Here is a 14080-nt window from a genome sequence, read left to right on the forward strand (position 1 = left end):
AACAATGAAGGAAGGTGGCTTCATACGAAGCCCAACGATGAACTTAAAACTGGGATTTTTTTCACAGTCAAGGCCAACTGACTTGTTTTTCCTGAGAGGCCAATCGTGTTCTCCTTCACCGCCCTACACTTTACTCCCTTTTTCCACGTAGTGTAAGTCTCCTTCAGAAATCGCTGATTTGAGGGACTCACTTCCCACTCCTTTTCCCCTCCCCCCTACTTGCTATTTCCTTGGCGACCATCACTTAACTAACCCAAGGAGAGAGAGGGCGTTGCCCGAGGGAACAGAATCCACCGGAGCAGCCGCTGAGAGAGCTGGAGAGGAGCGAGGGCTGGCTGAGCGGAGAGAAGCGCGGAGCAGGCGCCAGGTGGGGGCGATGGGCGGCTCCGCACCTCCGGGACCGGGTCTCTGGGGCGCAGCACGTGTCGCGCGAAACTTGCAAGGCGCGGGCTACGCGGCGGGGGCTCAAGGTCTGGGTGGTGTCGGGGCTGCGGGCGCACCTTGGCACCCGCAGGTTCCTCCTCTGAGCACCCATCGCGCTTTGGCTCCCAGGTCTCAGATCTTTTTCCTTTTTCCACCAGTCTAACCATTCTTGAAATCCCCGTGTTTTCCTTTAAACTCTGTTCTCTCCTCCTTTGTTCAAAAGTTCCGGAATATTGCTAAAACGGCGCGCCTCGGGGCTGCTGCTATTTTTTTCTTCACTTTGGGAGCAACCGCTGAAACTTAAGGGCTGAATTTGAGTGGGGGTTGGGGCTTCTGTCCTGGAGAAGGAAACGGCAACCCACTCCAGTATTCATTCTTGGAGAATTCCATGGACAGAGGAGCCTGGTGGGCTGCAGTCCATGCGGTCGCAAAGAGTCGGGCACGACTGAGCAATTAACACTGGGGCCTCTGTGGTGGCCCAGACGGTAAAGAATCCGTTTACAGTGCAGGAGACCCAGGTTGGATCCCCGGGTCAGGTAGATCCCCTGGAGAAGGAACTGGCAACCCACTCCAGTACTCTTGCCTGGAGAATCCCATGGGGTCGCAAGAGAGTCCGACGTGACGACTAACATACTTTTTGGCCTTGAACAGGCAGCTGGGAGCGATATTTGCACTTTGGTGTTTTTGTATAGCACACAAACCTTCAAAATTCTACTTGACTGCTTAGATTTGGGGGAGAGGGGGGTTAATAACACAGCCCCGCCAAGGGAACGCTTATAACAGCTTGCTGAGAAAAACGAAGAGGGCTAAAGCTTTGCAGTTTTGTGGACGAACCTGTGAATTGAATGATTAGGTATTTTTTAACCAGGCTGCATTTTATCTGAGGTGGACACCTGCTTAAGATTTAAGAACACCTAGAGAGGATTTTGTAGGAAGAAACCTGCTTTGAAAGAACGGGCTTTACAGAGCTTTAAGATTGATCCTGGGGACCTATTTGCTATTAATGGTATTTCTCAGTTTTAGACATGTGTAGTTCTTGAAAAAAAAAAAAAAAGTGTTTTTGTTTTTCTTTTTCTCTTTATACCTCAAGTTGAATGTGAGAGTTAAGTCCCCAGTGATTAAGGTTCCTGGGAAAAGTTACACAAGCTTTTTGGATCAATGCATTTTTAAAACAAAAGAAATTGATTACTAAATTGTTCTTCCAATTTGTTTCAATTTCATCCACAGTATTTGAAATATTTTTCAAAAAGATGGTATAATTTTAGAATGTGAGAAATTACTTCCAGCAAAGTAGCAGTGTGTAGGTGTTCTAGATTTTCATTAATTAAGCTTAAATACTTTCACACAATGCAATGTAATTTTTGTATAATTGCCTGATAATTCGTTTGATTGCTAACACCTCCTTTGTATTTAATTATGGCAGCTCCTAAAAGAAAATTGTTTGGCTCTTTGTCATTTGTTGAAAAGTATTGATGTATCTAGTTTTCTTGGGTGGACAATATCATGAAGCACTTACTTATCAGTGCCTTAATGTTTGGTTGAATGAGCAGTCTAAATCGTAGAGACCTGACTTTAAAGTGATACATGCACAACCTAAGGAATGTTCAGTAGTTTAATTTTGAAGCTAAAAATATGCATGTTTGAGCTGAATATACTTTTGCAGATGGAGAAATCAATTATTCTACTGCTCTGCCTACAATATGTTGTTAAGGTAAGACATTTTTTAATGTACCCTTTTTGGAATAACTAAATGGGCTTCCCTGGTGGCTCAGAGGTTAAAGCGCCTGCCTCCAATGCGGGAGACCGGGGTTCGATCCCTGGGTTGGGAAGATCCCCTGGAGAAGGAAATGGTAACCCACTTCAGTATTCTTGCCTGGAAAATCCCATGGACGGAGAGGCCTGGTAGGCTACAGTCCATGGGGTCGCAAAGATTCGGACACGACTGAGCTACTTCATTTACTAATGGGCAAGAAGTTATTGCATTGAGTCTATCTATTTTGGAAAATAGAATGTAAGAGAAATAACACTAAATATTAGATTTAGTACCTAAGAAAAAATGTCTGCTAGGTTGCTCTGCAAATATGAGCATACTGGTGGCCGATGTTTTCAGGGCTTGCAGATTGTTTGGGGGGAATAATCACTGCAGAAGGAGAGATCAGAACTTGGTAAAAGACCCAGTAATAGTGAAACATTTTAAAGTTGTTTTGGGTAGGAAGTTTGAATATATCATTCTCTTGAGAGTTGAATTCTTATTTGTCATCTAGGGAACATAAAGGTCTCTGATAACGTGGTCTGGCTGTTTTGCCTCAATTGCTGATATTTTCTTTACCTACAAATGAACCAAGGGTTTGAAATTAGAGTCAGGTATTTCACACTCAAACTTAGGTTCATTCTAAGTGTTGTCAAGAATCTGTTATCATCAAGGCGCACAGTTTGACGGGCTAAGACGGTGTGCTGGGACCTTGTTTCTTTATCCCCGTTGACCCCGGAATCACCGAGTTTCCTACTGTGCTTGTGTGTTAGTTGCTCAGTCGTGTCCAACTCTTTGCAACCCCATGGGCTGGAGCCCACCAGGCTCCTCTGTCCATGAAAATTTCCAGGCACGACCACTGGAGTAGGTTGCCATTTCCTATTCTATGGGATCTTCCTAACCGCAGGATCCAGTACGCATCTCCTGCATCAGCAGGCGGATTCTTTACCACAAGCCACCTGGGAAGCCCATGGTGTTTCCTAACATGCATCTAAAATTTGCCTGCTTTTATTCGACTTGCGTTTCTTTTACTTATTATTGTAGTTGATTTACAGAGTTGCGTTAGTTCCTTCTGTACAGCAAAGTGAATTGTTTCTACGTATATCCACTCTTTTTTTAAGATTCTTTTCCCATATAGGTCTTTACAGAGTGTTGAGTAGAGTTTCATGTGCTGTATAATAGGACCTTATTAGTTACCTGATGTATATATGCCAATCTCAACCTTCCAATTTATCCCTCCCCAACCTTTCCCCCTTGTAACCATAAACTTGTTTTCTACATCTGTGACTCTTATTACCGTTTTGTATTTAAGTTCATTTATATCATTCTTTTTTTGATTCCACATATGAGCGATACTCGTACAATATCGTCTTTCTCTGACTTCCTTAACTTAGTATGGTAATCTCTACGTCCATCCATGTTGCTGCAAATGGCATTAGTTTGTTCTTTTTTTAATGTTTACTTGCCTTTAAGTTTTTTCCCAAACTGTGCTTATAAATAGTGTATCCAATGGATGTTGTTTAATTCATGTGTAGAAATTATTTCTAAAATATTTTTAAATTATAATTTGGTATAGTCTAGGTTTCATTTTTGTAAATTTGCTTATGAAACAATAACCCAGAATGCATTTTAATTTTTCTTCAGCATTATTATTCTTTCTCATTTCAGATCTCAAGAAGTTTCCACTATATACCAAAGGATAAACAAACAACAGTTTTTATTGAATGGGATGAATTTCCTAAGGGAGGAAGTCCTGAATTTTATTTTTTAAAATACCAACTTGTTAATAATTTTGCTCAAGAAGTAAGGCATCTTTTATTTCATGGGTCTGATAAAAGTGAGCATAGTAAATTTGTTATAACTAAATGCCTCATCATAAATAGGAATTTAATAGCTATTACAATTTCTTATTTTAATTTTACTAATATATATAATTCTAGCATTTTATGAAATATCTTTAATAACTAGGTCAAAATAGTATTTGACTATTTCATTAGAATGTTTATGAATTTGCCTTTATAGAATTTATATACTACACAGTATTTAAAAAATAATATTTTATATAAAAATAATTTATATATGTTTGCATTTCATACTGGAAAAACTGCTATGAAGATATACAGCAGTCAAACTTCTAATTATAATGTATCTTACATAGTTAACAAACATTTCTCAGGCAAATAAATCTCCTTATTTACAGAATGTTAAAAAGATTCTTGCAGAACCACAAAAGTTTCCAAAATCAATACTAACACTAGAAGAAAATGAAGATTATCACATCGTTATACAGTCTGTAAAATATGGACAAATTTTAAGTGAAAAGTCATTTCAAACTCGTAAGTAGTGTGTATGTGTTGTTCAGCTATCTTACCTAATCTTGAAAGGACAAATGTTTTATTACCAGATAATTTGAATTTTACAATGATGAACAGATAGGTAATGGTAATCAAAAAAATCATATCATGATAGTATTTTGTTTGTTTATAATTTAGTTTTCAAAATTTAAAGGAAATTGAAGCTAAAGTAAGAATACAGTTTTCAGTTTTGGCATTTAATGTGTGCCAAAATGGTAGATAGGTATAGTGTAGATTGACACATAATCCAGATTATCCTTAAACTATAATGTGGACTGTAGTCTGCTGTAATTCATCCATTCTAAATAGAGTACCAGAAACTCCCATATAATCCAGGAAACATTTTATAGTTGGATCAAGTTTTTCCATCATGGTGAATCTTTGGTAATTCAACAAACCTTGTGTTTCTTTCCGTTTTATTTGAAACTGTGCTAATTATTTGCCCTGATCTTTTAGGTGGAGTATCAGCTAGAAATATTGAAACAGTAGCAACAAGTACGAGTGTTTCTTTTAACTGGAGTGTGCTATCTTCCAATGACATTTTGGTGTCAATATTGCTTAATAATTCTTCACAAGTTATGCAGAATGTCATGTTTTATGAGTGGGATGACTTGAAACCTGCCACCTTATATGTTTTTACACTTGAATTTAAACAGTTGCATTTGGATTTTATAAATATACTTCAGAGATTGGATATTCAAATTGAAACAGGTATGTAGATATTTATTAATTTATATATTATGTATCTTGTAGATAAATTGGTAGCCTTTAAAAAGTGATTCAGTCAAGTATTAACCAGTGTAAACTACTTGTAAATGAACTAGCATAGTCCTCTTTTTCTAACTATATTATTCCAATATTTGATTTATTGAACAAGCCGGATTTAGCTGGTAAAGATAATTTTTCTTCCACCACTTCTTTTAAACTGAACCAAGTGGGTGCTCTTTCCTTTAACTCTGACAATGGTTCATATAGATTTTCCAGGAGATACTGGAGGACAGAGGAGCCTGGAGTGTTGTAGTCCATGGGGTTGCAGAGAGTTGGACGTGACTTAGTGTCGAACAACATATAGAGTCCATGAATTTTTGGGTAACTTCAATATATCAATGAATGGTTTCATTTCCAGATATTAAATTATCATTAAAATATAGTATAACATAGAAATATTTCATTAGCACACCCAGAATGCAGTGGACCCTCATAAATAACAAAAGGTGAAAAGTACAGCTCGGCAGACTTAGAGTGCTAACTACCAACTCCTCTAGTCTCAAGTTATTGTTCAGAAACATAGCATCAAATTGGATGCCGGGACACTTAGAGAGATTCTAGTCCACATGGTTGCTTTATGGTATGTCAACGGATTGTAGCTCTAAGAAGCAAATTCTTTTAAGAATCTGTGTCAAATAAATCTATCTTTCCTGAAGGAGGAAAAAAATATATAAATTTTCCATTTTATTTGAAGTTTCTCCATTACTCATCCCCGATCAGACCTGACCTAAATTTGAAATACTGCAAGGGGGAGCTGAATGTGTTCAATTTTTGGTGTCTTCCTATTTCCTGTTCCTTCTCACACATGGTAGGAAAAGATTTGAGGACAGAGTCCTAGGTGGCTAATAGGGGCAATGCGCTTTCTGTGATGAGCTAAGAGTCCCATTTCAATACCCTGTACAGGAACAATAAGTGAATCACAATATCTGTTATAATAAATCTTGTTAGTACAAAGACAATAAGGTAGTTAAAGCATTTCCTCTCATACTTCTTCCCCAAGGAAAACAAGACAACAGTTCAAAATAGCCTTTACAGAGTGAACCAAGTCAGAAAAAGAAAAAAATATATAACACATATATATGAAATCTAGAAAAATGGTTCTGATGACGAACCTGTTTGTAGGGTAGGAATCAGGCATAGAGAGTGGATTTGTGGACATGGAGGGAGAGGGTGGGATGAACTGAGAGCGGCACTGACGTATATACACAAGCCCGTGGGAAATAGATGGTGGGAAGCTGCTGCATAGCTCAGGGAGCTCGGCTCAGTGCTCTGCCATGACCTAGAGGGGCAACATGAGGGGGATGGGAGGGAGCTATGAGAGGGAGGGGAAATGTGTGTGTATGTGTATATGTGTGTGTGTGTATATATTTATCTGATTCAGATTGTTGTACAGTAGAAACTAACTCAGCATTGCAAAACAATTATACTCCAATTAAAAAAAAATCCTTTTTATATCTTCCTAATATGTTGGGTTGGTCACTGATGCTTCATCAGCATCAGCATGGTTTTACTCTGAACAGGATGATATTTTCCTGTCTCTCTGTGGCATGTAATCTTCGAGAAAGGACTAAATGGCCAGCCATTCCAGTTTTTTTTTTTTTTTCTTTATCTGGAAAGTGAACCCATTTGAAATCAAATGACAAAGAGCAGAATTCATAGCAAGCATGATGTCTTGTGTATGTGTGCGTGTATGCCGAGTCATGTCTGACTCTCTGCGACCCCATGGACCATAGCCTGCCAGCCTCTGTTCCATGGAATTTCCTAGGCAAGATTGCTGGAGTGGGTTGCCATTTCCTACTCCAGGAGAGTCCTCTAAATTTAAAAAAAAGCCTGTAATTTACTTAAAAAGTTCTCTAGCAGTATAAGAGTAAAGGAAAGGAAGGGTAACCTAAAGTAATTTAGAAAGAAAAATATTTGTGGTTTTGCGTTAAGTTGTAATTGGGCAGTACTTCTGTATAATTAATTCTTAAAGCTACTTAAAACTATTTTAGTTGGTAACAATTCACTTACTACTAGAATAAAGCAGCTTTAGCACTTTTATTGGTTTAGGAGAAATATAGGGAAAGTGCACAGTTAATACTATGAGGTTTTTAGAGTTAACCTCTGTAGATGTTAAATAGAGTTATGAAATGTTATATTGCTGAATCCATCTTTAACAAAAACATTTTTCTTTTGGTAGGTTCATGTTCACAAGGATGGGTAGCATTAAAAAATAGCTGTTACAGAATCAGCAAAGAGAGTAAGCCATGGAATATAGCCCAGCAATACTGTAAGCTATCCTTAAGTTCTGCACATCTGGTGGATATAAAAAATGAGGAGGAAAAAAAATTTGTATTTTCACATCTCAGGTCAAAGAATCAAATAATAATATGGACTGGTCTTAACGACTTTAAGGTCAGTAGATATAAAGAATATGTATTGTGATAAAACTGTTTTTACCTATGTTCATTCATTCATCTATTTCTTCTTACCTTAATTCAGTAAATATATATATATATATATATATTTTAATTTTTTTTTTACTTTACAATACTGTATTGGTTTTGCCATACATCAGCATGAATCCGCCACGGGTGTAAATAAATATTTACTGAGTACTTCTTATAACCAGGGGATTCCCTGGTGGCTCAGACAGTAAAGAATCCACCTGCAATGTGGGAGACTTGGGTTCAATCCCTGGGTTGGGAGATCCACTGGAGTGGAACCCCCTCCAGTATTCTGGCCTGGAGAATTCTGTGTTCTATATAGTCCATGGGGTCGCAAAGAGTTGGACATGACTGAGCAACTTTCACTTCACTTCCTATAAGCCGGACACTGTTTCTCTTTATTTTTCCATTATCTTTCTTTTTTTAGAGTATTTATAGGTTCACAGCAAAATTGAAGGAAAGACAGAGATTACCCATGTACCCTCCACCTCCAGACACACATTGCCTCCCCCATTAGGAGCATCACCAACCAGGATGGTAATCTGTTACAACCCAGGAGCCTGTGTTGATACATCATCATCACTCAAAGCCTAGGGTTTCCATCATGGTTCAGCCTTGGTTTCATTCATTCTATGGGTTTGGATAAATATAATATGTACCCATCATTTTAGTATGGTACAGAGTATTTTCATTGTCCTAAAAACCCTCTTTTCTCTGTCTATTCATTCCTTCCCCACCTCCTCCAATCTCTTTTGTAGGCATTCATTTCTTTATCTAATTTTTTTTTAATTTTGATTTTTCCCAGACCCCGTATTGAGTACGAGTGATCTTATTCATTTCTTATTTTTTTCCCACCTGAACCAGTTCTCAAATGTTCATCTAGCCCACTTTCCTCTTATGAGGTTCAGTTCAGTTTAGTTGCTTAGTCATGTCCGACTCTCTGTGTCCCCATGGACTGAACACGCCAGGCCTCCCTGTCCATCACCAACTCCGGGAGTCTACCCAAAGTCATGTCCATCGAGTTGGTGATGCCATCCAATCATCTCATCCTCTGTCATCCCCTTCTCCTCCTGCCATCAGTCTTTCTCAACATCAGGGTCTTTTCAAGAGAGTCAGCTCTTCACATCAGCTGGCCAAAGTATTAAGGAGTTTCAGCTTCAACATCAGTCCTTCCAATGAACACCCAGAACTGATGATCTTTAGGATGGACTGGTTGGCTCTCCTTGCAGTCCAAGGGACTCTCAAGAGTCTTCTCCAACACCACAGTTCACAAAGTTTCAGACATCTATCTAGTTTTCTTCTGCTTATTTTTCCCTTTTGAAGTTTTCCACAGACACTTCAATATTGCCAAAACTGACTTTTCACATCCTTCCCATCAAACCTGCTCCACTTCCTCTCTTTCTTACCTCTGTGAACAATGCAATCATATGAACCTGAAAACTTGGAGGTCTCCATTTCACTTCTTTCACTGTAGACATCCAGGTTTTAGAGTTCAGTTTTACTAAAAGAGATACAGAACAATCTGAAAATTTCAGTCAATACCGGTGAGATAAGGAGTGAGTGACATTTTTCTCCAAACATTCCTAACCCTGTGGAATAGCTCATGAAATCTCATTTTGGTTAAAGTTTCATAGGAAAGCTTGAGACCTAACACTACCTTTGTCTAATCTGTGTTTTCTTCTTGGTGTTCCATTTATTTTTATTTCCTGCCACTCTGTTCTCCATGAGATACTCTGATCTCTCGTGACCCAAGGCAAATTCGATCAGTTTTGATACCAGTTTTCCTTTAGAAGTTTGTGTAAGCTTGGGTGAAACTATTGGCAGTCTTTAAGTACATTTTCATCATTCCGTTAATGAGATTTATTTATCTTTTAATGGGCAGTGAAGGGAATTCTAATAAAGATTCCTCAAACCACAGTTCATCTCAGAAGTCCTCCTTCCAGTGTGCTAGTCTCTTTCCAGTAGGCCAGTTATATATGTAATTTCTTTCCTGCTTCTAGGTTGGTGGTACTGAACTGTTTAAATTAGAATGCTTTCTTCCAATAGTTAGGTTACTGGTTTTTGTTATGAAGTTAGATCATACACCCATGAGAGGCAAAGTGAGGCTCTCAAGGCATCCTTGTGATGGTTATGAATTTTTCTAAAGTGTCTAAGATACAGATTCTGCTTTAAGATACTTAAAAATAATTTGGAAAGTGAGTGAAACATCAAAGTAACTATTAAAAAAAAACTTCCTTTGTAATAATAGCTGAGTCCTATAATATCTCCTAAGTGCTAAGTATAGTTCTATGTGATTTACTTGTGTGACAGAGGAAATTAGCACACCTGTCTGATCTTAACCACTATATTCTACAACCTTTCAAGCTGTTCTCTTGAGGTTGACATCAGAGTTAACTTCTGGGTCAATCCTTGTGATAGACTGAGAAAGTCATCACCCCTTTAAGTAAAGCCATGCTAAGTAAGTGTGAGTTTGTTATTGGATGTCATAGAAAAAGATTGATTCATCATTACATCCTAGTTTCCAAATGGGACTTGGCCACTCAATAGGAACTTAATGAAAGATTAATAAGTTCTATATTCTACTTTTGGAAGGGTTACATATGTAATTCTCATTGAGTTCTTGCAACAGCCTTATGAATAGGCAATGTAATTATTCTCATTTTATAGATAAGGAAAATGAAATAACAGAAATATCCTGGGTCACGTAGCTAACAAATGGCCATGCCAGACCTCAAACCTGTATCTGTTTGACCAACATTCATGCCCTAATTGTCTGACCATACTGCCTCTGAGCCTCTGTCTGTTTTCAAAATGGCAGTACAATATATACAATACAGCAGGCTCTTTAAGGAAATTATATTCCTCCATTCTACTTGATGGAATTGGAATGTACTGTTTAAAAATCTCTTTAGAATATCTGAAGGGAGCAGATCTTTTCAGTTTTCATCCATGCCACTAGCTTGGCACTGTGCTTGATGCTGGGGATGGCGTCATAATCACAGTATGGACATAGTCTTAGTTTTCACAGAACTCATGGTCTCTAAGAATCATATTTGATTTTGAGCCACCGTTCTGTGCCTGGTCTTTGGCATTCGTACTCTAAACCTGTTGACTGCCATGCAGAGTGGTCCTGATTAGCTCCATTGCACTGGTGAGAATATTTCATTTCTAAGAGGTTAGCAGTTGTCTGTTACTTAGATAGTAAGTGCCAAAACTGTTGATTAGACTCCAGGTATATTTTTGTCAAAGCTTCTACTTTTCCTACGACCCCTTTCAAGGAGAGTAGCCACTACCTAAAGACAGATTTATTACTTGTGAAAGTTGAGGTTGATGCTACTCACTACTGACATCCTTGCCAGAATGGTAATAGAAACCTCTTCTGATGCTTAAGACTTATGTGATGACTTGACTCAAAATAATCTCTGAAGAATAAAGGGTCTGTGCTTGGCATTGTTTTGAGCACTTCACATGCACTGCCTGTAATGCTCACAACAAATTAGATGTAGTTTCTATCACTACACCTATTTTCCAGATGAGAAAACAGAGGTTTAATGCAAAAATTTATTCTCCTGAAGACATGGCTAATGAATGGATGAAAATGAACTCTGCCTCCAGCTCAGAATCTTTATCATGAAAGAAATCTGCAAGAAAATATGAAACTGGTTGATTTAACAATCTTAGAAAATTTTATAATATAGATATCTAATAAAAATCTTTAAATACACATATTTGAAATGTGACTTTTCCTTTAAATTGGCTTAATTTGTACATCTTATTACAGAAAGAAGGTCATCTCACATGGACAGATGGATCATCTTTTGACCTTAAGGAAAATGAAATACTTTCTTTTCCACTACTACCCAAGAATGAAACAGATTGCTACATTTTACAGCAAAATTCAACTGGATCAAACTATTTCTTTACAGGATTTTTCTGTTATGTTCCGTTGCCATATATTTGTGAATATGAAGGTAATTATTTTTTTAGTGTTTGTCTATTCATGCATCTTCTTTTATTACTTTAAAGATAGAATTATAATTTCTAATAAAAATAGTGCTCTTCTATTTCTTTCAGCACCTTCTCTGCAGGAAAACCTTTTGTTCTATGTAAAGGATGTTGGAACAACTGAAGTTGTGTTTAGTTGGAATAATTTGAGTGCTTGGAATAATTTGAATAAGTGGCTGAAACTTGGGTATAAAATTATCATTAAATATTATTTAGATTGTACAGAAGAGCAACATTTTGAAAGCATGCCCCCAGATACTACAGAGAAAGCAATTACACAATTGTATCCTGGCCGTGTTTACAGATTTTTATTCTCTGCAATAAATGAATGGGAGGCAAAAACTACTTTAAGTCCAGTATTCACTGTTGAAACACGTAAGTCACAAGATATCTGAAAGTATAATTTTTCAAATATTTAATATCATCATTAGCATGTAATTCCTGAGGGCCTGCTATTTTCTTATAAGATTCTGAGAAATATCTCTTTAACCATTTAAAATTACAATGAATCTGTTTATGTGTTTGGCTTTCCTATTAAACTATACACCCAGAAGGGCAGGAACTATATCTTATTTACAGTAGTGAGACTGGTTCCCAGTTCACAGTAGGTAATAAGTTTGGGGGAAGCTGAATTTTTGATGTGCTAAAGCAGGAGATAAACAGACATGCATCCTGGATTATAAGGGACTTACAATGGAGAGAATTAGTAAGGAATAAAATTAAATGCAAACAATATTGTATAGAGAAGTGTAATTACCCAAATTCCCAGTCCATGGTACATTTAATAAATGCTTTTTAGCATTCAGAGGGTGAGTGACAGGGGCAGAATTATGGAAGGGATAGGCTTAGATTCAAACTTGAAGGAAGAAAAGCACATCGTGAGCAAAAGTGTGCTGATGTGAATTTGCAGGAAAAGAACAGTGTGGACCGACTGGAGACCTTCGGGCATGAGGGTAATAGTGGTTTGAGCAGTGGGTAGCATCAGATTCGGGCATGCTAGCAGTCTCTGTTTTAGATGGTTGGACTTGACCTTAGAAACACGGGAAATCCATGAAGACTATGGTTTCTAAGTCTTGTTTTACCTTTTCCAAGTACTTTAGTGCATTATTTTATAGTCTGTGTCTCAGCATTTGGAGTAGCTGTAGAGAAATGAGAAAACTGAGCTTCAGAAAGGAGTACATTGACTAGACTAACATGGCTTGTTAAGCCACGCAAGAATCCAGGCACCCAGATGGTCTTCTTTTAACTGTTGAACTATTGCTTCTAAAGAAAGAATCAAAAAGAATGTGTGTGCATGTTTCTGTGTTGGGAGGGTAGGGAACGGATACAGGTTTGAGGCTGATAATTGCAAGGCGCCACTTTAGGAAAACTAATATGGAGGGATTAACTGGGGAAATAACTGGCACCGGATGAAACAATCTGGAGTTGGGAAATATTTCTGTAAGAGGATGAATGCCTGAGTTCCAGTGATGTTAGGGATGAAGAATGAATAATATGAAGTCCCCGCCCTCTTGTCGCAAGGCAGAAATAAAAGACATAACATGATGACTGAGTGTCAGAAGTAGCATTTTGGTGACGCTTGTAATAAAATTGCACAGTAGTGTGTGTCAAACACTTTTGACAAGTGCTTTACTTTCCACATTTTATTTAATCTTCATAATTACTACTATAATACCCATTTTATATTAAAAAAAAACCTGAGGCTCAGAAAGAATAAGTAATTCACTCAGGAAGTTGGAGATATAAATTGGAAGTGTCAGGGCTCAAATCTAATTTTCCTTTTCTCTCCAAATTTAGAGTATCATGGAAGTACTGAGAAGTAAGAGGTTACTCTCCCAAACCGTATTACTAGTATAATGTCTTTTTTTTTTTTGGTTTCTTCTCATCTACTAGGTCCATTATCACCCCAAAATGTCACAGTTACTCATGTGACCCCAACGGAAATATTTTTACACTGGGATGCTCCAGATCCTGTATCTTTTGACCATTATCTTGTGGTTATTTTGGATGCTGAAAATGCTAAATCAGAAGAAGTGTTTGTTGAAAAACCCAACACATCCAAAACAATTGGAAATCTCAAATTTTTCCATCATTATCTGATCTATCTATTCAGTGTGGCAGAAAGAGGAACTCTAAGCTTCTTTGAGAAACCTATTTCAGCCGTTACAGGTATGGGCACATTTTGCTTTTTGATCAGTACAAACTGCATACTTTGAAATACTGTTTTGCTGAAATTTAATTGTGTTGATCCTTCATTAGTGTCTAGATGTTGAATCATGATTCTAAGCATGGATTCTAAATACTAAATTAACTTAGATTTAAATGAACTCCTTAAATATCTGCATTTTTCCTAC

General features: G+C 37.5%; 1 protein-coding gene across 1 annotated transcript in view; it reads left to right on the forward strand.

The window, feature by feature from the left end:
• The first annotated feature begins 273 nt into the window (after positions 1–273).
• The window catches only part of PTPRQ (protein tyrosine phosphatase receptor type Q), a 304390-nt gene continuing 290583 nt past the window's right edge, over positions 274–14080 (forward strand). The window contains exons 1-9 of the mRNA XM_060412482.1: positions 274–367; positions 2087–2134; positions 3842–3976; positions 4374–4509; positions 4984–5238; positions 7475–7689; positions 11503–11692; positions 11796–12101; positions 13620–13895. Coding sequence (XP_060268465.1) covers positions 2087–2134; positions 3842–3976; positions 4374–4509; positions 4984–5238; positions 7475–7689; positions 11503–11692; positions 11796–12101; positions 13620–13895 — 1561 coding nt within the window. The 5' untranslated portion in view covers positions 274–367. The remainder of the gene's footprint in view (positions 368–2086; positions 2135–3841; positions 3977–4373; positions 4510–4983; positions 5239–7474; positions 7690–11502; positions 11693–11795; positions 12102–13619; positions 13896–14080) is intronic.

This window comes from Ovis aries, chromosome 3 (genome assembly GCF_016772045.2).
Source record: "Ovis aries strain OAR_USU_Benz2616 breed Rambouillet chromosome 3, ARS-UI_Ramb_v3.0, whole genome shotgun sequence".
NCBI classification, from domain to species: domain Eukaryota; kingdom Metazoa; phylum Chordata; class Mammalia; order Artiodactyla; family Bovidae; genus Ovis; species Ovis aries.